The sequence below is a fragment of the Bombus vosnesenskii genome, unplaced genomic scaffold (assembly GCF_011952255.1).
Source record: "Bombus vosnesenskii isolate JDL3184/JDL3185 unplaced genomic scaffold, Bvos_JDL3184-5_v1.1 scf7180000016274, whole genome shotgun sequence".
NCBI classification, from domain to species: domain Eukaryota; kingdom Metazoa; phylum Arthropoda; class Insecta; order Hymenoptera; family Apidae; genus Bombus; species Bombus vosnesenskii.
The window spans coordinates 1,652,736-1,675,339 of record NW_022884343.1 but is presented as its reverse complement, the minus strand read 5'-3'; the positions used below and the strand labels follow the sequence as shown (position 1 = coordinate 1,675,339).

Sequence of the window (22,604 nt, the reverse complement as noted above, 5' to 3'; positions counted from 1 at the left end):
ACACTCATCCTCACCATGCGTGAAGCAGATGTTCATGTTTCACTTGATGCCAGCCGACGGCAGCGTTTCGAGCTGGGGAGTGCTGCCGGCTTTCCGCGGGTGTTGCCCAGGGAAAAAGAGGCAAGCAGAAAAACGAGGGGAGGGAAAACGCTTCAGGTCAAGGGATGAAGGTAATCATGGCTAACAAACTAGAAAAATTCTCTGTAATCGTGTCAAGAGAGAGACCAGTGACTCTGAGTTGACCCTTAAATGTTGCACGTGTCAAAGGACGCTTACCATGCTAGGGCTTACTCTTCAAATCACTTTGATCAACATTTTATATCGATCGTAGACGAACGATGTTCATCTAGTTGACGTTTTCATATAGGAAAAAAAAGTTGTCGAGGAGGTCCTCTTCAATTTAGATTAACCTAGTTTTTGATTAGCAGGGTTGCGAAGAAGATCCAGAATGGATTGGTTCAGGTTCCTTAATGGTTTCTGTAATGTGTTTTCAGTGAATTAAATATTTGGATATTAATTGGTACTAATTGTGGTACTAGGATTATTGAAAAAAGTTGAAAAAACAATTGATTTATATTGCAGATATTGTTCTAAGAGCGTTCATTTAATATTTATTTTGAAATATTTAGATTCAGGTTTAAATTAGAGAATGTTATCTATAATTTATGCCATTTTATAGGCTTAACATACATATCAAACTTCCAAATATAATTTCATCCAATATCTGATGACAGGAGACTCGTAGGAAGAATTGCAGAAAATCGTACATTTCATTTATTTCAGCCTGGAATTTATGAGGAAAGAAATATCCATATCTTTTGTTGTGCTTAGCTATAAATCTACCAAAAGTGATATCTTGTGCAGCTATCCGCCCCTTCCTGTTTCCTCTTTGCAAGTAGCTGGGCTAATCTCTAAACCGCAGCATCCTGTGGGTGTACAAGTTGAACAGTTATAAAATTCCTGCTCGAATCACAAGAACACTCAGTCAAAAGACAATCTCCCTAGAATGTACATCATGGACCAAGCTGATTTTTGTTTCTGATCCTTCTTCCAACATCTCAGTGTTACTGTGTACAATGTGACAAAAATGAATTCTACATAGCATGTAAAAGTGTTTAAGTCTGAATCTGGAATTTGAACAGTGATAATTGGGCATTGAATGGGGAATAATTTGCATTTACTTGCAGTATTGTCACAAGGAGTGTTCTGGAATTGTGGAAATGATCCTGAACTGGCTACGTTGCGGCTCGTCATCGGGCACTTTGCTGCTTTACAAACGCAAGCTGCCTTTTGAAGGGCAACACCGTACTCAGTGAATCGCATCAGTGAACATTTTTTCTTCTCTTCATTCACGTCGTTAACAATTACTGAACTTTTTTTTCATTGTTCTTTGTACATGGGTGTAGAAATAAAAAAAAAAGAAAAACGAGAAAAAAAGTGGTAAGTCGTGGCTTTAGGCGACCACAATAAATAATCATGCATTCTGAACAATCTGCTGACTGTTTTTTTTTCTCGTCCTCTATCAACAAACACACAACCAGCAGAGCTCTCCATATTTCTTTTTTTACAGACATTTTATTTCGTCTTAAATAATTAGTTCTTATATAACTACCAATTAAAGAGAGAGAGAGAGAGAGAGAGAGAGAGAGAGAAAGACTGAGAGAGAAAGAGAGTATGTGATCGTATGAATGTTGTTAACAAAATGACATTAGCGATTACGGAAATTCTAATGATTCCGTCGGTAAAGTAAAACAATTTCCTATGTAACGTGATAGCAATCTTTCCCTTTTTTTTTTTTTAAAGAGATTACATGTTCGTCATAGAATAATATAAAGTGCAATGTCTGTTATGCCCGCGGTGAATGCAGTTGCAACTATAAACGGATTAGCTCCGTTTCTTCGCTGCGATTAATTTAAAAGAAAAAAAAAAATAAAACAAAGAGGAAGAAGAAGAAATGAGAAATAAGAACGTAGAAGAAAAAAAAGAAAGATTTAGCGATTATTTTGCGATGGTAATAATAAGGCAATTTCAATGTTTAAAATTGTTCGCGTAAAATTTGTCACCTATAAAAAGTCAGTCTCATTTTTGTCTACGACGTGCCGTGATAATGACGTAATTTCAATTACAAGTTATGTACAATTTGCGGCGATACTATGGACAACGGTGGTGCTTTGCATTTTCTTTCTTCGTTTCCTTTTTTTTTTTTTTTTTTTTTTTTGGAACTTTTTAAATATAACGATCTACGTATAAGAATGACGATCTACGGATCATATTCTTAATCATACAAAAATAAGCTAAGCTGTTTTTCAATATTTTGCCGGAGTTCTAGGAGGAAAATGAAACTAAAAGGCTTCGTTCAACAAAGTTATTTCGCAACCACCGTGGTCCAATGCCATTCGGAGCGTAGGAAACACAGTTTCCTTATACGCTGACTCCGATAAAAACTCTTTTTCTTAACGTTAAACTTTCGATAAAGTTTCAAGAGTTAGAACCATTAAAAAAAAAATGTACAACAACACGTAGAACTCTTAGCTTCTGCCCTCAACGTGCCTCCCGTTTCCTCCTCATTTAAAAGTATTAAAACGTTCAACTATCAAGGAAAAAGGAGGCTTCTGGTTTAGCCAGCCTCTTGCTGGCTTTCATAGCACTCGAGCGATCGTGAAGCTGATCAAAGCTAAGAGAAACACTGTTTCACGAGTATCGTATATCCTTATTCAAATTGAACTACAATAAGAGGCACTCTGCTGGCCAAAAATACAAGAATTATCTGACTTGTTAACAAACTTGCAAAGATTCAGTTTAATGGCAGGTACTTGATTAGGATTACAGCAAAATAATCAACAGGTACTTGATCATCTATGTTTGTTAGCTTAACACTTAGCCAACCGAATAGGGAGATCTCCCCATTTTAAAATACGTCGCTGCATAACCGAACGGGGAGCTTTCTCATTTTGACCTTAATAACGTGTTTTCTTTTTTCTTTTTGTTGTGATCAAATATTGTTTACCTGGAATTGTTCTCAATTAATTGCGCCACCTTTTCTGCTTTTATAAAGTACAGTATACAATAAAATACACCAATTTAGTGGTGTTAAAATTAATTAAAAAGTTACGCTATCAGTTATGACTAGATAAAGTTATAATCGAATGATACCATACTATAAAAAAATATTAAGATACATTATGAATTTTTAATTTCACGTTCAAGTCGTGTTATTTATCTTCAGTCGTCTTTAATGTTTTTAATTTTACCTATATCTTTTTATACTTTCAATATGTACTCTTAATTTGATGTTTTATATAAACAATATGTGAAATCATTAAACAAAATCATTACCGTAAAATATAATTGACCACTTAAATAATTTTTAGACTTCTTTGTTTTTCAAGTAGTGAATAATAGTCCACGTTATTTGGAAAAATGCGCAATAGACAGCGTATAGGTTGGTTTGTCCATTACGGTGAGAAACGTATAGCTCGCTGTGGCGCGTGCGATTGATTAAGTGTTAAGCAAGGTAAGAATTCATTAATAGACTACGAATATTTATGCAAATTTTTATGAAATGGATTCTACACAGAAATTTCATTTGAGTACTACTCTTGACATTTTATATACTTTCCCCTATTATTATGTGTATCTTTGCATTCATAAATTTTCCATAAATGCCTGAATATTCGTAGTCTATTCATTAAAATATATGTTTACAGGACTCGAGTAAAAGTTGTAAGATTAGGTAGAACTTAATTGAAACAATCATTGCAAGACTATTTGCAATTGAAACAGTTGATATGAACAGTTTCAAAGTATCGAGTACCAGTTCAGTTTGCTGTCCGTTATTGAAAACATCTTGGATTTTAGCCTGCAGTATACCTCACAACAATCTCCTTAAATGTTAGTCAGGATAAAAGGGTTGTTCGCATCGCGTTCGCGTTTCGAATGCAAGAAAGATAGAATCTCACGAGAATTCGTCTATCAACGGTCTCAGAGGTGCGATAACAGAGCTAATTTAGCACAGCGTAACTTTGTTACCGAGTCTCGACCAAGCTCAGCATAACATGGGCACAGACTCGATAACCAAACGTTCTTTTTCCTGTTTGTTCTTTCTTTCATTTTTTTAGCTTTCCCTTTGTACCTTAACGCAATAAAACATTCGAGGATCATTATTTTGTCGGCGGTAATGAACGCCAATTAATTTAAACGCACAATGGAACGAAGATATTAAAGCTAGATACGGAAAAGAGGGATAAGATATTAACGATAAAAAGCGACGTAGAAATAGCGATGGGTCCAGCATCATACTCTCCTCCTATCGTCATCAAACGTTCTTTCTGATATATATCGTTCCAAAATGTTCGCGCTATTCCTTCTAGCGACTCTTGAATACCTCGAAACAAAATAATTAGCAGAAACTGATGGCGACACAATGCAACAATTACGATCTTTAACCTCGTTAAACACTCATGATTATGTTACGTTACTTATTTACGTTATTTGGAGGGCTTCGAATGGACACACAGTTTCGAAGCGTTCAAGACAACATCTTCGGCGATATGCAAGACCTCGAGAGACGTTCTTTTAACAAAGTCTAACGACTGAACACCCATCGCCGGATGTACAATACTAGGTGTTCTGAGCTTTGGTACAGGCACGTAGAAACATTAAATACTATGCGTAATAATTTACACATCCTTGATCAGTCAGTCCTCAAGCATCTCGAGCTGAACGTCGTTGGAGACATATGAGGGAAGTCGTAGTATAAGGACGCTAGGCTGCTCAAGTTATACCCTGTGTGTCTTTTTGTCTCTATACTGTTTAATCGAAGCAGCCTTTTATCGATCCTGGTTGCGTCTTCATGGTGTCTCCTTGATTTCACGATCGCTCGAGGGTAACGTATGCTTATTCGGCAGAGTTACGAACGACAACGGTCGTCGCTGCTTGGTCTCCGGTCGGACGAAGAAAGATACATAGTCGGTGCTGTCTTGCGAGCCAGGTCGTCGACGACGCTAGGTCACCAGAAGTGGGACTGCACGTAGCCGCCACCCATACCGATAGGATTGAAGCGATGTGGGTGTATCTTCTCCATCCTCATGGCGCCAGGGCCGCCACTTCCGCCGAGGAAGCTGCTGTGTGGCCCGCCACGCGGCCCGAAACCACCTCCCGCTCTTCCTAACATTCCTGGCCCACCTCCACTGATACCCATGCCCATTCCTGGTGGTCCACCAATTCCCCTGCCCCTTCCTCCACCTCCCAGGCCACCTCCAGCACCTGAAAACATTTCACTAATCAGTATCATTGATAATTTTTTTAGAAATGAAAATTCTTCTTTTAATTTCCAGGTTAAGAATGGAATAGTTCTAAAGGAAACCGGCAAGAATATACATAAACAGGTAGATGGTGTATAGAATAAAGTGGACAGATGCTGATTGTTCGTTTCTAATCATTTTAATCAAATTTAACGAGCGACTACAGAATCACGTAGACCCGTGTAGCAACAAGGAATAAGAAAGGTATGAGATACTTATGCGGGGGGCGTGTCTGAAAAAATCTCGAGCAAACTTGTCGTGTTTTGTCCTGATGATGACTATGATTCCCGTTCGTTTATTCTTTTTCAAGCAATTCAAGTATCCTCTCTGTTGAGTGGGATAATAATGATGATTAGACTGCGGATTTTTATGAACATAACTAAAGAAATGGTACCTAAATGGAAATTTGTTTCAAATGTGTACTAAATATTATAATGAATACTGTACTGCTTAATTAGCGTTTAAATACGAATATTCTATATATTAAACCATCTCATAAGTAATATGGTCGCTAATTTTTGTATACTAAATGAAAATAAAACATTGCATGATGGCAATTGACCAGTACAATTAATCAGTATGATTTTATTTCTTATAATTCTTTATCTTTTTCTGAAGCTTTTTATGTCAATTTTATAAAACTTCAGTAGTAACAATTTTCATTCTTTTAAACTTAATTGTCAGAAAAGCTGTGTTACTTACGAGGTAGCCCGATACTTTTGCATATTATATGCATGGTGTGCATGTTTGAACCTTCAAATCTTCCATAAGTAAATAAAAATCCGCAGTCTAATGATGATATATCGGAATCAACTATATTGGATAAGTGGGATATCATCAGCACAAAAGCCATAAGTATGTTGTTAGGCCAGTTTCTCGATACGACTCGACGCACGTATTTCGTGCGTTGAACACACGTTTTCTTAAATGGAAATGTTCGTACAATTGTCGTTTAGTCTACCCATATACCACATAGTTGTAGTTCTCTACTATATCAATGTAACGTGTCCTGTGTGTGTATCATGTATGCGTGTGTCTCTTTACAGATGCGCAGAGTGAACTGGAAATCGAAAAGAAACGCTTAATTAGGTTATGTTAGAAATATCTTCTCCGCTTAAAACAATGAATTACAAGAGAAAAATTGTGCTTGGTAATTACGATCAGTTCTAAATAGTTGGGAGGGGGGGCGTTATTTTGCAGATGATAGCGCCACTTCCGGTTCACTCTGCATCTTGCAAATATGTCGATCATTTTAAACGCTAGAATCGAATCTAATTTTCGGTAAAGTGAGATCAATTAATTACAGTAAAACGTTGATCGCATAACCGTGTTTTTTTCGATTTTCTCTCCTTTTTTTAAATATTCGTTTCGGTAGAAGAAAAAGAAAAATACGATGATGAATATATTATTGGGAATGTCGCAGGCATTTTCAACCGAGACATAATTCTCTGTCCCCTCCAATTTCGTCGCTCTCAAGTTACTCTGTAAAAATCTTTCTAGATAAATGATAAATTCTTACGACATTTTTTCCCAATTTTTACTTCAAATTCCACATATTACAATTTTTCTAGAGGAATATTTTCACGTGTTCTGAATAAATTTTTGAAACTTTTAATATAGGAATTGGATGATGAATTTTTCTGGTGATTTTTCGACTCAAGAAGAAGAGAATGAGAGAGAAGAGAAAAAGCAAGAGAGCGAGGAAAAGAGAAGTAAGCTTTTATCCGTTGTATATCCCGGATACTCCACTTCTTTCTTTCTTTTATTCATTCTCTCGTTAGTTATTTCCTTATTCCATATCACAGCCATCGTTAGCACTACTAGACTTCGGGATTATAACCATTTTCGCACAATCTTCGATCCGTTAGACCTTACAATTTACTACTTAACATGTTAAGTTAAAAATTAGAATTTCGATTTATTTACACTGGACACTCGCGTCGTTCTTTCATCCATAAACGTAATCATTTGTATTGCTCTCATTCAATATTATTGCGACAATGGGAACGATCGTTTCTACTTTTTAAATTTTATTGTTATTACCAGAGTTCCTAGGGAATTTTTATATCTTTCTGAAATAATCTCCATTTTGATTTTTATTCCTCTCAAATGCTTTTTTCTTTCGGTTTCTTCTTCTTTTTTTTTTCTTTTTTGGAAAGAACAACGTGAGATCATTTCATAACATGAATATATTCTAAAGGAATATTTGAAAATCTTACTCATTAACCCGACTAACTTAAGTACTAATTAAATTCTCGGTGTTAAATTATCCCAGCTTCCTATTTTTTTACCATTCCTCTTTTTTCAGCCCTATCGCAGCGACCGATCCGTCTGTCTTTTACTTGTTCTTTAATTCGAATTTCGCAGCGATAGGAATTTTACAACAGACGCAATTGTGTGCAAAGGGCTCAAATACCAGCGCATTCGCAATATTAAATTCCTAAAGAGTTTCTATTTTCTAAATCCCAAATTTTTCGTCAATCGGGAATGCATAATCCTATGTATAAAGTCTGTCTTTCTTTTGATTATTATTTTCATTTTTCAAGCTTTTTCCAGATTTTTATTAACTCATTTTAATTTAATTAAATTCATTCTCGCTAGTCAAATCATATCTTATGTTTATCAAGTACATTACATCTGAATAATAATAATTGAAAAAATTAATTGAAAAATGTCTTATTAATCTGCAGAAACTGAACTCTAAACTAACTTACTGAGAAGCCAACCATTCTAATCATTTCTCTACAGACTATTCAATACTAATCATATTTATTTATGTTAATCATCCACATTATTATTACAATTTCAATTTTTTATAACATATATAATTTTATATAAATAAATTTGAATCTTGTGTAAATAAAGAAACAATTTATTCAAGCGAAAAAAGATCATGCACTCCCGTTCTTGATCATGCACCTGAACGTGTTATTAATATAGGAGCAAGATGAATCGTACCTCCTACCAAGGGAGATCTATTATTTTCTAACGTCAATACGGACCATATATCGAAAGCGTCCACGTCATAATTATACTTCGAACAGTCGCGAAAAGTCGACTAAAAAAAGGAACGATTGTCAGGGTCGTAGGAGATACGTGTGTTTCTCATATATTCTAGCTAATTCGAAATTCACCATTTTTTCTCGACCGATTCATATATATATATATAATATATATTTATATTTATGTATTTAGCATTAAAAGGACGAAAGTTAGTAACAGCGAAGATCGTTTAACCTTATAACATAGAAAAATGGCGATCAATTCGAAAGGACGATTGCCATTTTTCCTTTCGTTCAATATTGTTGCTTCAGCAACGACATATCACCAAATACAATGCTTCTTCTCAAGCCTATTCGCTTGTCTACTGTTCGAATTATCTTTAGAAAGACAATTTTCGTCGGCAAATTTCATCCATTAGTTTTACAAGACGAGGTATAATTTATCTAATGAGAATAAATAGTCGCGATTCGTCTTACAGGATGAATGAATATACTGATATTCATATATATATATATATATATATATATATATATATATATATGAATATATATTTACTATCTATACAGTCCACTGAGAAATCGATATCAGTGAACACAATGAACAAAGTATCGATTAATGGACAGTCGTAAAAATTGTGCAACCTTTGCAAGGAAGGACTCGTCTAGCTATTCAGAGTTGTTAAACTGGGCATTACTTAATAGTTCTATCTAAGTAAAACCCAGAAACGTCCTCTTTTTTCTTGTTCAACACATTGACCATCAAAATATTGGACACTATTATCCATTGTTAACACAGTTAATCAACTTTCTGAGCAGTTATCTTTGATACGATATAAGATTAATTAATGAGTGTCTTCTATATTTTGTGTCAAAGTGTTAAATCAAACTCTGCTAGCAGTAAAACCGTATCATAAAGCTCCTCTTTATTGGAGGAGAGTCTTCGAACCACAGACTTCTTGCCTGATAGATTACAAAGTACTCGTTTACATTCGTTGAGCAAATTGTGTGGTTGTTTATTGAATTACAAACAGTTGTGCTTTGTGTTAAGATCAGGCTTAAGCCTGAGGAACTTTACATCTTGTTATTATAATACAAAAGCAAAGTCGAATAAAGCTAGGATTCACATAGAAAAAAAGAATTAATCCTAAAATATTGAATCAGAAAGCAACAGTTTGTTCCTCTTGACTAAGAATCTGTTTTCTCCAGTTACAATTAATGGTAGTAACAATTGTGCTTGGTATTAAGCGCACTTAATCATGCCAATCTCATTACACCAATAGGAATTCATAGTATCATAACTGCAAGGGTAACAACGAGTACCAAACAAGAAATTGCGTTCTTCTTTTAATAAAGGTAATGCGCATAACGCTGGTATTTATTCCTGGTTGGGTACAGACGTTCTCCTTTGTGGATTGGCGAGCATAGAAATGAAAATGATTTATGTTAAAGAGTTATACGAAACACTTGGAGACAAATGCAGTTGGACAAATAGTTTCATTAAAATAGGTGGACAGTGCAACACTTGTAAGCCTAAAAATTCTTTATATCCGTTTAATTTGCGTATTATCCACCTAGTAAATTAGACTTAGACCTTTAAATATGATGGAATGTCAGGTATGAAGAGGAAACTATTTATCTAAATACATCTGTCCACTACTGTATATGATAATCGCTTGAAAGAGGACACAGCCATGCACTGAGCAAGTTTTCTGTCAAAGCCACACGTTTCTGCAAATGCAATCTGTCCAGAACTAACCATAGATTAGCAACGACGCTCATTAAATAATAATTATTCGCAGGCATACAACAACTTATGTGACAGGAGAGCTGCGTGCTTTATATACTGCTCCAAATTCTTTTCTACGGGGAACATAATATTCTTTTGATGAATTAATTTATGTAGTTCTCTGATATTATTTCAAAAATATTCTTATTTTGAGCAGTGTATAAACAAATCGCAAAACATCGTGTTACGAAGAATCCTACTCAGAACGTACATATTTCCTTTGAACATACATATTTCCTTGTGTTTTAAAAAAACCTTAAGCCCTAATTAATTATAATTAGAAAGACATAAAAAGAAAAAAACAAGTATCTCGCACGCACGTTCATCATTGAAGGATCATAAGAGGAAGCAACAAATATCTTCTTAAACAGAAAATGTATTTCCAAAGTCTTAAATAAGTAACAAAACATATATGTATATGTAATACGAAACGGTATGTCTTACCAAAAGAAAGTACAAAAAACAGCTTAAAGACGTACATAATTATACAATAATTTGCTGACACAAAAATGTATAGAACTAGGATGATGCTCCATAGCATGGTTTGAACAAATTTGAGAAACGATGAGGCAAAATCAACATAGTAACAGCAGCATCGGCAACTAGAAAAACAGAGTTACAATTTCGTTGACCAGGCAATGTCCAAAAAAAACAAACTTCTAAAAAACCAGCCTTGTGTGCAGAATACAACTTAGCGAGTGTTTCTCTTTTTTCTTTCAATAATCACAAGCTGCCACTGATTCTAGCAGGATACGACATATTTCAGTCTTTTTTTTCTTTTCATTTCTTGCTTTTTGTCCACTAAAGATCATCACACACAAAAACATTTCTATCACAGCGACACTACATGTTTGCATTCTTGTCTGTTTCATTAATACTGTCTTTTGGGTCCGTCTGCAAGGAGATTTTTCATTCTTTCATCAACTGAACACCACTGTCAGAAGAGATCTTCTATGTTTCTTACTTTTTTTTTCTTTTTCTTTCTTTTCTTATTTTTCAATTTCACGTGAAACAATCTCATGCGCACAAAGTCAAAAAAACTTGTAACAAAAACAGAAAGAACACAGAGAAACAAAACAGGCGCGACAAGAAACGTGTCTCCACACATTCGCAGAGAATCTGCTGCATTATTCGTTGCGCGCATTAGAACGCAAACAGCATTTTCAATCTTCGCTGTACATTGATTTAGATGCAGCCATATCTGGCAAACAATTCAAATGTTAGACATGATCTCACATTTACACGCCGTCAATGATGCGAACGCTCTTTTGAAGAAAAATTTCAAATTAGAAGAGATCATTCGCATCCTGGACAACGTGTTTCAGATAGACATAGAAATTTTGTACACCTTGCAACTACGTTACAAAATTTGTTACAATGACCATTACCCTCTGTTCTCGCAATTACGCGCGTATCATCGCAAGAAAAAGAAAAGAAACGGAGAAAACTAACACGACAATTTGAAAAAATCAGGAACTAAGGAAAAAGTGAGAGAAAACGATAGAGACAGGAATAAATAGAGATGTGTTCTATGGAAAAATGATCTTTCAAAATCTTAGTGCTTCTACGGTTCAACAATATGCCGATAACAAAACAATGGTTTACTGCGATTTTAGTAAGATTCATAGAAAGCCAAAATGCAGATCTGACCTGTCAGTAAAAATCAAATATCATAATTATTCACAAATTAAGATTTATAATACATAATGTTCTTTATGAAATTTGTATTTTTACAATTTGTTCTTCAAGGAAGTAATTTCTACTGTCAGGTTGAGAACGAAAGAAACTCGGGCAAGACTAATTGTCTATCAAGAAAATCGAAACTACTTACCTCGACTCTGGTTATAACCAGCCTGCCATCCAGCGTAGTATGCCGCTTTCTGCTTTCCGTGTTCCTCCGCGATTTTTACGCTAAGTGGCTCTGATCCACCTTCTGGTATCGTACCATGTAGTCGTGCGATTGCTTCTTGTGCTTCTTCCCGCTTGTCAAATCTATAGGGACACAGTAACCAGAAACAAACATTAAAAATCAACCAAAAAGGTTTACTTGGCAATGGACGCGAGTAACCCCTGCCAGATCTATGTAATAACGTATGAGGTTGAGATTGAAAGAACTATCTAGAGCGTGCTATATAGAACACGAGTTAACGAGTCCTTAAATCTGCCAAAATTAAGAAATTTGTCAAACTAGTTTCGATTCTATTTCCAGATGCTTGACACACTTCCCAGACTATTTTCCTACAACAAACCAGAAATCTAGTTGCATGCACAATTCACGATGGCTAACTAGGTCAGTGGTCGGTAAATCGAAATTATGCAAGTGAAACAAACGGCAGAGGAACGGTACAAAAATAATTTGGCACCAAAGATCTCGGAAAATAAATACAGGTATCTAACACGCGCGGATACGAATTGCATAATGACTAGGCAGTTTTTGTCTACTATGTATCAACAGCTGTATCTGTCAATTAATAACTGCTCCAATTTTCTAAGCACATGGTGTACGTATAATGAAAACAATAAAAATGTAATTGATCAACCAATACATGGAGAATACATTTCTATGAATACTTCCATCGTAGTTTGTTACCAGCTTGGGATGTTATGTTACTAATTATGACAAGAATGGCAATGCGCCAAGGAGTATGAGCTTATATTTTTCATTAGCATGACAATTTGCCTTTTAATGCTAAATAGAACTGTCTCTTTGTAATACATTTTCGCAAGACTACTTGATAGTACTAGATGATTTTGAGAATGGGATGCTACAAAAGTGAAAGAAACATACCTCACGAATGCTACACCCCTTGGTAATCCAGTGAGCTTATCTTTTAAAATGTTCTTTTGCACGATATTTCCGTATTTGCTAAATATATCATCAATTTGACTTTCAGTTATATTTCTGAAACAAACATGATGTAATATCATTACTATACGTTCCAATTTTTATCTACTAATAGATAAATTTATATTAAATATCATAATATACCTTGGCAAATTTGTTACATAAAGATTAGTTTCTTTGATCTCCTCACCAGATGGCCGTGCAAAAGACACTTTTAGCCTTTTATTCTGGACTTGGAGTCCATTTAAAGTACTTATAGCAGTGGCTGCATCTTCTGCTTTCGCATAATTAACAAAGCCGAACCCGTAACTATATCCTGTCTATAAAATAAAATGATAAATGTAGATTCTTGTAAAAATATATAAACTGATTATAGTTTCATGTAATGCACCTACTTTATAATCTTTCATAACACGACAAGATTCCACAGGTCCGATAGTTACAAACAAACTATAAAGATCTTTCTCTGTCATACTCTGTGGAAGATAATTGATGATCAAATTCGTTCTTGGTTCTTCATTGCCTTTGGTTTGTTGTTGTTGTTGCTGTTGCTGCTGTTGTGGCTGGGGTTGCTGCTCCCGTTGATCTGTCATTTTGGTAAATTCTTGTTCTATTTTCTGACTCTCCGTTTGATTCTGTGGTTCTTGTTGATCTGTTGTTGCTGGCTGTGAGTTCTGTGGCTCTGACTGCTGCGTACTCCACCTGATACGTCCCAGCATAATCGTTGATGGGGTCAGCAAATACAAAAAATATAAACAAAATCATTACTACGTTTTCCCCGTGCAATGCCATGATCGTTGCTCTGTCTGCGCTTTTGAATGCTCTCATTTTCTTTAAGCAATTGAAAATAAATAGAAAATAAATCTGCATATATACATATATGTATATGATGCCAGACCTGTGTGTCAGAAACAAACAAACAAAGGCAAGTAAGGACAAAACGGAACCAGCAAGAGTAGCCATGAATGAAACCAATATAAATCAAACCAATAACGTAGCATGTCAATCGTGAAACTAAACAGAAAGATATCACTTAGCTAACAAACAGCTACCAAAGTAACATATAATAGTTCAATTTCCAGATATAATGCAAATACTAGTGTACTCCTATATAAAATGCTTATGTATCATAACCTTTTTACATGAAAATGTAACAGAGGTGATAAATGTGTATATGAATGGACAAACTGACTAAAAAATTAGCTCCATTTTAATACGATTTTAACAATGAGTACCCGTGAAAGTGTCCTAGAACGAGGGTATCTATTTTTCAATGTAGCAATGTTTCTCTACTCGTAAGCACGTTCATCGAATTGTGAAAAAAAAGGGGGAGGAGAGCACGCTTCGTTGACGAGAACTTCCGCGTATTCGATCGCTTGTGTCTGGTTTTGTTTATTATTTACGCGCTCGTGCTCGATTTTTATTAGCGACTTGAGAACGCGTTTCTTCATTTCGTTGTCATTCATTAGCGAGTCAGTGATGAATTCTCTCGAGGTAATGTAACGGCTGAGTCAACGCTAGAAAGAGATGGAGAAAGAAAAATAATGGAGGGAAAAAGAGAGAAGGAAATCAGAATTAGGAGTTGAGTGAGAGAAAGTAACCCTTTGGCCTTATTTTGAAGAAGCCCGGGGAAAAGGCCCGGCAGATTCGTGAATCGACCAAGCTGTCAGAATATGGAGGGAGTGAGAGGAAAAGAGGGCACCAGAGCAGGCGAAGGAAAAGGACAGACGGACCTGAAGATATAAACCTTAGTTTAATGAGTGGTTATATGGGAGTGTGGAAATAAGATATACATACCGAAGCGGGAAGAAGATGTGAAGAAAAGAACTGTCGTGTATAGTGGGAGAAGAGCAGCGAAAAGGTGCAGTGCATTCACTCTCACTTGTGTCACGCGCGTATATGCAACTCTCTGGCTTAATGCACGCCAACAATTATGTAAGCGAATCGTTGCACCATCACGAATAATGCACACACTTGATTATCATACGTCGATGGTCTTTAGTGTGGTTCAGTTGATTTCACAGAGAAGGGCTCGATACATAGAGAAATGGAGTAGTTAGCGAGCGAAGAATCGCGGAGGAACGTAACACGATGCGAACGACACGGCGTACGCAAACGTACTGAGCCCCAGCCCTGACCTGCCTCGCGCGGCACCCTCTCGCGGCACGCTACCCCACTACGCTACTCTTACTCCGAACAAACTTACAGAGTGTTTCAATTCTTTGGTACATTTCAAATCTGTACCTAATATTATTAAGACCTTTCTAGCACAGTAATTTACCGACTAATATTATTAATATATTATATAATTACATTAGATATAGTAATTATAATTATATTATAATACACTATGTACACGTTATAATTATTAGTACCAGAATGGAAATACCTCTCCGTTAGTACTAATAATATTAGTAAATTTAAAAATTAGAAGTTGTAGTTAGAAGTAAAAAATATTATTATATAAATATTCAATAATATTATATATGCTTGATTAACAACTTTTTTACAGTGGTTATATATTTCCACTGTAGGGGGCTGTCTTGTACGATTGAATTGATATTACGAACACAATTTTACAAGTGCATACATATGGTGCAAGACCTCAATTAACTAATAATATTAGTAAGCTCACAAGTTAGAAGTTCTAGTTAAAAATACAAGACATAATTTATGTAAATATCAAATATATGTTATGTTTGATCAAAAATCTTTTCACAAAAAATTGTAATATTTTCTCTGTACAGGGCCGTTTTGCACAATTGATCTAATATTATTATCGAAATTTTACATGTATGCATATGTATTACTAGGTACATATATTAACTCCCTAACAAATGAAACGCCCAGTACAATGGGGATGCGCATAGAGCGGGACATCCCGCCTAAATTTCTGGCGCATGTTTACACGAATCCGGAGCCTATGCCAATTTCTCTCATTATTCTATTCTTTCGACGTCGATTTTTAAATAGAATAAATCTATGACTACTAGTTTTCAAAATTATTCTGTTCTTAATGTTCATTATAATCACTTAATACAGAAAATAGTTAAAAAGAATTATAGCCGCGATTTTATAAATAAAATTAATGTACCATTTCTACGCGAAAGACAGAAAATTTAATTCTTTGAACACTATTATTATATATTGTGTATGGATGTGTAACTAAATTTGCAAACACATTTTTGTTAAACATACCTTGGCAATGCCTCCCAATAAGGAACTGCGAACATCGCAAATGTAACGCGCGACTTTACTATGCAGCTTGAGTTTCACGTGATATTGAAAAAGCTTGTACAATCCTATCGCAGTAAGATTTTACGAAACCAGAACCGACATACTTTGTTCTTGTTTGGGTCGCACAACCGTCATTTTTCTTTTACACCCTATTTTGTTTCAGGAAACGAGGTTACTCTTTTAATCGGTGGAATTTATCTGCATTATACTTGTCCTATTTATACGTATATTACATATAAGAAAAGGGAAAAAGGCGATAACGCTACTCAAAATAAGTACATAACGTATCTAATAACTAAATTGCAAATTTTTATGCAAATACGTATTTTGGAGAAAGTAATTTAAAAAACTAGAACCTTGGTAGAAAATTGTTTTATCTATCAAATATAAGAGAAGATATAGAAAACAGTATACTTATATAGGTGTTTTTTCATATTGGGTATTTTTTCATAGATTCTCTGCATTTTTATATCTTAAAATACTGCATAAATGCATAAAAATCTTCGGCCTAATTATTAGTAGCTGTTTATGCATTTGGAGGAAATTTAAGGGTGCAAAGGTCTGCAGAATCCATACACTATGCAAAATTATGTAAAATATCTAAAGTAGGGTAATTATTATAATATTTATTGTTAGTAGATAAAACAACTTTCTATTTAAATTATGTTTTCTTAATTATGTTCATAAAAATATAATAGTGCATCAAAGCCCGCAGTCTACTAATAATAATTTTAAATATCAATATTTCGTTATATACGTAGGTATTCTAAAAATTCTAAAAATCCAGTCTCTCCTAAGTTCTCAAGCCACTGCATTGCGCTATTATACACTACCACCACAAGCCTACTTCCGGGAAACTTAACACGATCGTTCCTTCGGTTTATCTAAAATTCGATATTTCATCCAAATTATCATATACCAAACAAAAGTAGAAACAGCAATACAATAAATATCATCTAAACTTTCAAAAGATATAAAAATATAATGTTAAGATATGTAAACAACAGTTTTATGTATTAAAAATACAACGACCACAATTTCTAACCTCGATATAGATTCCATGACTAATAAAACGCAATAGATTGTTAGCAAGCAATTTTTTCCATCTTTTTGTCAACGTTAAATGTTTTCAACTAAGAAAATCAAGTTTAAATAGGAAACTTACCCCGCTTGGGGATTCATACTGCCTTGCATACGTTCGTTTTGTTCGTGTGTGGCCATCCCGAGCGTACGCGAAACATAACACTAAGTGTTAGAGTATCTTCTGTCGTAGCGGGCGATTTTTCATTTTCGCGTATCGGTCGTGTCGCATTCACGATGCTTTTCGGATGCACTGGCGCATTTTATAGAAATTTTCCTTTTTTCACGACTGCGCTACCAACATGCACGTGCGCACTAACTATAATGAAATATACCGTGGTTCCCGCTCCGAGATTGCTTCGAATTTTTTAATCAGCTTTGAAAATGCAATTCTAGCACTCCATGGAAAATTTTTTCTGCAAATTCGTTGCACAGATGATTTCGCTCGCTAGTGAGTTGAAATCGTTCAGGTTACTACCACCTGCGACGCTTTGCAATAAACGACAAACAAAGCACGAATAATGAATATGGGAAATATACGATTACAATCTCCTTATCCATGTCATATTTTGTTTGAAACAGATGAGAAATTAAATACACAATTAAATGTAACGAATCGTAGGAAGATTGATAGCAGTTGATCGTAGAGGTTAGATTACTTAAGTTTCTTTTAGATGTTGATGTTTCGTAGAAGTTAGATTTCTTAGTTCTTAATCGTCTTGTTTTATTTGAAACAGATAAGAAATTAAAGTTCCTTCTGGAAGTTAAGTTCCTCCTGGAGTGCTGATTTCTATTGTTTCTTAAAATCTTATAACTGAAAAGTTAAATATCTTGTTTAGATTAATTGCTTAATACGTTTGACTTAAAGAGTTCCTTATGCTTCTTCTTTATTTGATATTGCAGTAATAATAATTATCAATATAAATATGTATAAAAAAGTATAAATAGATTATACATTACATGTACATGTAAAGTAGTTTGATATCATAGATAACATGTTAGAGAGATACAAATATGTCAAAGTAGATCACTAGCTTAATTAAAATCGAATAAATAATTCAATTGTACGTTGCACAAGGCACACAATCCTGAATGCATTGCTGGGAATTAAAGAGATCATTCAAGTAACATTTAAGAAAAGAATAACTAAAGAAAGAGATTTTATCTCAACATAGAGAATCCTTTAGCTCTGGTGAAACGGAATGGCCTACATTGGATATATCGTGTATTCATTCCTGGAGGAGTATGCACTGGTGTTTCATTGTTCTCTTTGTTCCACGCATGTCTTGGAGATTCTATGCCAAAAGGACTATAAAGCTTTGTTGGTGTTCTACCAAGGAGCTGGCGAGAACGAGTCTGGGGAGTTTGCATTTTACAAATGCTATTTGGAGATTGTTGCTCCTCCAATCTTTGACGTCTACGTGTGGAACTCTTAAACTTCTATGTAATAAATAAAATAATATTGATTTAGAGAATTCAATCATATTGTTATTGAATATAATATTGCTATTCTTTTATTTGAGTATTATTATACTGTGAATGTTTCTGCATTATGAGTAGTTTGCAGTTGCATATTTACTCTCAAACATCAAAGCAACAAATCATTCTGATTGTATACCATAATGAGCTAATAAGCTTTGAAGATATTTAATAAGGAATACTTTAAAATGTCAAAAAGAAAATCATGATATGAACTATGATGTGAAATCAGAAGCAATGATAATGAATTTTACTTTGACTTTTTAGACATTTCCCCTGATTATATTATTAGTGTTCATTTAACAAAAATAAATTTCACAGACAATTAAAATATAATAAAACATATACAATGAACATAATATACAAAACCATACAAAATATCTAAAAATAAAGTATTTATTGCAGTAGACAGAGAGATTAAACATACCTATTTAAGTTCCATTGTTTTATATATATATATTTGTCAAAACATAAATATGCACGAACATCTATAACTTAGTTATTACTATTACTTTTTTCTTGAGAATTTATCTCACCTGTGAAATAGTTCCAAAAGTTGTACGTACAGAAGATATAGTTTTTGATAACTTTTCGGCTCCGCTTCGCAGAGCACGTCTAGAATCCGCTGACATATTTCCAAGACTTAAATTGTTCCAGCTACGGTCACCTGTTTGCTTATCTTTTGACATTTTCTCCTTACAGGAATCTCCGGGCTTTTCCTTCTCGAAACGATCCTGGAGGCGTCGTCTCAGCTTTTTCGTGATCTCCGGTGAATTTTTGACATTCAGAACTTCCCGGTGAAACGTGAACGAAACGCTACGTGAATCCGGCCGCATACTTTCTAAACTGTTATTACTTGGCCAGTCAATTACGGTTTCTAACGCATAGAAACGACTACTTTTTAAATGTTAATTAACACTCTGTGGATAAATAATAAAAAAACCTGCAGTATTCGATTCATCCCTTGGAATACGTTGGAAGCGTCGTTGCCAACCGCCAATGTCCCGAAAACAAGAATGGCTGCGGCCTATCAAATCAATTTGGCACAGCATCCATTTCAAAACATCCTGAAAATTAATGGAAATTGGCCTATTTATCCATCGTCTTTAGAATTAACTTGTAAATTGTCATTATTAGGATGCGGATGTTTATAGAGTATTACATTTTTATGAACATGACTAAAGAAATAGAATCTAAATAGAAATTTATTTCATCTATTAAATATTAAAATAACTATTCTACTTTAGATACTTTTATGTATTATATACATTTTGTAAATTTCTGAGATTTTAAATTTCCCAAAAATTCATAAACATGAGCGATCTAGTCATTGTACACTGCAATGAAATTTCGATTCACAGCTGATCAAATTTGAAAAGTATGCCACTTGATTCTCTGCAAGAGTATCGATTTTTCATCCTAATAAAAAAAAATGTATAATAATGTATATAAGTATGTATGTACATTCTTTATTATATTTTAGGTTATCACTATTACACTGCGGATTTTTGTACATTTATAAGAAATAGTAATTTGTCACAATGCACAAAATGTATGCGAAATACAAAAATTATAAAATATCCAAATACAGTACTCTATAATATTTAGTAGGTAAAATAATTTTCTGCCTACATTACATTTTTTAAATTATATTTATAAAAGCACTTAGCTTAACTGAACTTAAAATTACGAGCATCACAAAAAAAATAAATAACTAACAATAAGTAATAATAAAATAATAATACAAATTTTTTAGGAAAAACATTGATAAATTCCAACAATATTCGTTTTACTGTAAGTATTATATGAAGTAGTATATTTTAAAAGAATGGGAAAGGTATTACAAAAGTATATGTTTGTTGTGTTTTTTTAAATATCGTCACGTTTAATGAATTAGCATTTGGCGAAGTAAATAAAACCACGTGATCAAAATCTAGGGGAAAATAGTTAGAATTCAAATGCTTGTAAATGGAGTAAAAAAACTGTCAGAGCGATGCGTAAAAATTGGTTATGTTTGTGCATGCATTACAAGTGCTAGTATTATAATTTTTAATCTTATCAGGTTGATTGTGGTTCACTGTTCAATGGAAGTTGAACGTAAAATTCTTCGTGTTCTACTCTAGTCGATGGATCTTTTGACTGAAAAGATACTTGGGTGATATTTGATTCTCATAGCGTTACATTCTGACATTCTAAAAATAAGCGCTAATTATTACATATACAAAAAATATTGAAGAATTTTAATTATTTTGTCATTCATAACGATGTTGTAAATATAGTTTGATGAAGGAAAAATATTTATATTATATAAGTATATACTCGCATATTTTGATAACCTATCCCAAAAAACTAACCTCAAAATGAGTTACAACAAAAAGGTATCATACTTCTACAATCCAGACGTAGGAAATTTCCATTATGGCCCCGGACATCCAATGAAGCCTCACAGACTTGCTGTAATCCACAGTTTAGTATTAAATTATGGTTTGCACAAGAAGATGCAGATCTATCGTCCATATCGTGCAAGCACCCATGATATGTGTCGCTTTCATTCAGACGAGTATGTTGAATTTTTACAAAGAGTGACTCCACAAAACTTGCAAGGATACACCAAATATCTAAGTCACTTTAACGTAGGTGATGACTGTCCTGTTTTTGAAGGATTATTTGATTTCTGCTCCATGTACACGGGTGCTTCTCTGGAAGGTGCTACGAAACTGAATAATAATTGCTGTGACATTGCTATTAATTGGAGTGGAGGACTGCACCATGCAAAGAAATTTGAAGCTTCTGGTTTCTGTTACATTAATGATATCGTAATAGCAATCTTAGAATTGTTGAAATACCATGCTAGAGTACTTTATATAGATATAGATGTCCACCATGGAGATGGAGTACAAGAAGCATTTTATCTCACAGATAGAGTGATGACGGTATCTTTCCACAAGTATGGAAACTATTTCTTTCCTGGTACTGGAGATATGTATGAAATCGGAGCAGAAAGTGGACGATATTATTCTGTTAATGTACCTTTGAAAGAAGGCATTGATGATACATCTTATGTTCAAGTATTTAAGCCTGTTATATCTCATGTAATGGAGTTCTTCCAACCAACTGCTATAGTTCTACAATGTGGAGCAGATTCGCTCGCAAATGATCGTCTTGGCTGTTTTAGTTTGAGCACAAAAGGTCATGGAGAATGTGTGAAATTCGTGAGAGACCTAAATGTGCCATTGCTTACTGTTGGAGGAGGGGGATATACGTTGCGTAATGTCGCGCGTTGCTGGACCTACGAAAGCTCTTTGCTCGTCGATGAACAAATCAGTAATGAGCTACCCTATACAGAATACCTAGAGTACTTCGCACCAGACTTTACATTGCATCCTGATGTTGTAACCAGACAAGACAATGCGAATAGCAAACAGTATTTGGAGGCTATTACGAGACACGTTTATGATAACTTGAAAATGATTCAACACTCTCCAAGTGTCCAAATGCAGGATGTTCCATGCGATGCATTGCCTCCAGAGGAAGAAAGGCAACCAGAACCTGACCCTGACTCTAGGCAAAATACACAGGACACTGATAAGATAGTTGAACCAAATAATGAGTATTATTCCGGAGAAAAAGATCAGGACAAAATGGACGTAAGTGAATCGTGATAAAAGTCCGGACAAATTAAACATAAAATAGAAATAACGTCGTAGTAGGAAGCCGACTATCTACACCAGTATAAAACAACAAAGGATTGAAAACTAATTTCTCTTGACGCGAAACTTGTAAATACTATACACAAAACTTGTAAATATCATCGATTCATTAAAAAGACTTTTTTCTTAATTTGTGCATTTACCAACTTCCTGTTATACGAT

The 22,604-nt window shown here is 34.4% G+C and overlaps 3 protein-coding genes across 17 annotated transcripts; 1 reads left to right on the top strand and 2 right to left on the bottom strand.

Annotated features, from left to right (window-relative positions):
- Positions 1-1,155: 1,155 nt before the first annotated feature.
- Positions 1,156-17,641, bottom strand: LOC117242368 (sex-lethal homolog). Of its 10 annotated transcripts, none has more exons than XM_033508963.1 (6): positions 14,734-15,136; positions 13,332-13,834; positions 13,081-13,256; positions 12,880-12,993; positions 11,923-12,083; positions 1,156-5,265 (listed from the first exon to the last, which is right to left on the bottom strand). In XM_033508963.1, the coding sequence occupies exons 2-6, from the start codon at positions 13,653-13,655 to the stop codon at positions 5,009-5,011; spliced, it is 1,032 nt and encodes a 343-aa protein (XP_033364854.1). In that variant the 5' UTR covers positions 13,656-13,834; positions 14,734-15,136; the 3' UTR covers positions 1,156-5,008. The 10 variants fall into 10 exon arrangements, with proteins under 10 accessions (XP_033364854.1, XP_033364856.1, XP_033364857.1 ...); XM_033508965.1 differs by having other exon boundaries at positions 13,332-13,638; positions 14,734-15,133; XM_033508966.1 differs by lacking the exon at positions 14,734-15,136 and adding an exon at positions 14,172-14,688 and having other exon boundaries at positions 13,332-13,638.
- A 474-nt stretch (positions 17,642-18,115) lies between these two features.
- On the bottom strand, positions 18,116-20,408 carry LOC117242377. Of its 5 annotated transcripts, none has more exons than XM_033508988.1 (4): positions 20,370-20,408; positions 19,676-19,799; positions 19,269-19,609; positions 18,116-18,693 (listed from the first exon to the last, which is right to left on the bottom strand). In XM_033508988.1, the coding sequence occupies exons 2-4, from the start codon at positions 19,782-19,784 to the stop codon at positions 18,415-18,417; spliced, it is 729 nt and encodes a 242-aa protein (XP_033364879.1). In that variant the 5' UTR covers positions 19,785-19,799; positions 20,370-20,408; the 3' UTR covers positions 18,116-18,414. The 5 variants fall into 5 exon arrangements, with proteins under 5 accessions (XP_033364879.1, XP_033364878.1, XP_033364881.1 ...); XM_033508987.1 differs by lacking the exon at positions 20,370-20,408 and adding an exon at positions 20,197-20,332; XM_033508990.1 differs by lacking the exon at positions 20,370-20,408 and adding an exon at positions 20,197-20,332 and having other exon boundaries at positions 19,269-19,578.
- Positions 20,214-22,572, top strand: LOC117242362 (histone deacetylase 3). 2 transcript variants are annotated; one of them, XM_033508955.1, is made up of 3 exons: positions 20,214-20,339; positions 20,489-21,292; positions 21,370-22,572. In XM_033508955.1, the coding sequence occupies exons 2-3, from the start codon at positions 21,214-21,216 to the stop codon at positions 22,392-22,394; spliced, it is 1,104 nt and encodes a 367-aa protein (XP_033364846.1). In that variant the 5' UTR covers positions 20,214-20,339; positions 20,489-21,213; the 3' UTR covers positions 22,395-22,572. The 2 variants fall into 2 exon arrangements, with proteins under 2 accessions (XP_033364846.1, XP_033364845.1); XM_033508954.1 differs by having other exon boundaries at positions 20,489-22,572.
- The last annotated feature ends 32 nt before the right edge of the window (positions 22,573-22,604 follow it).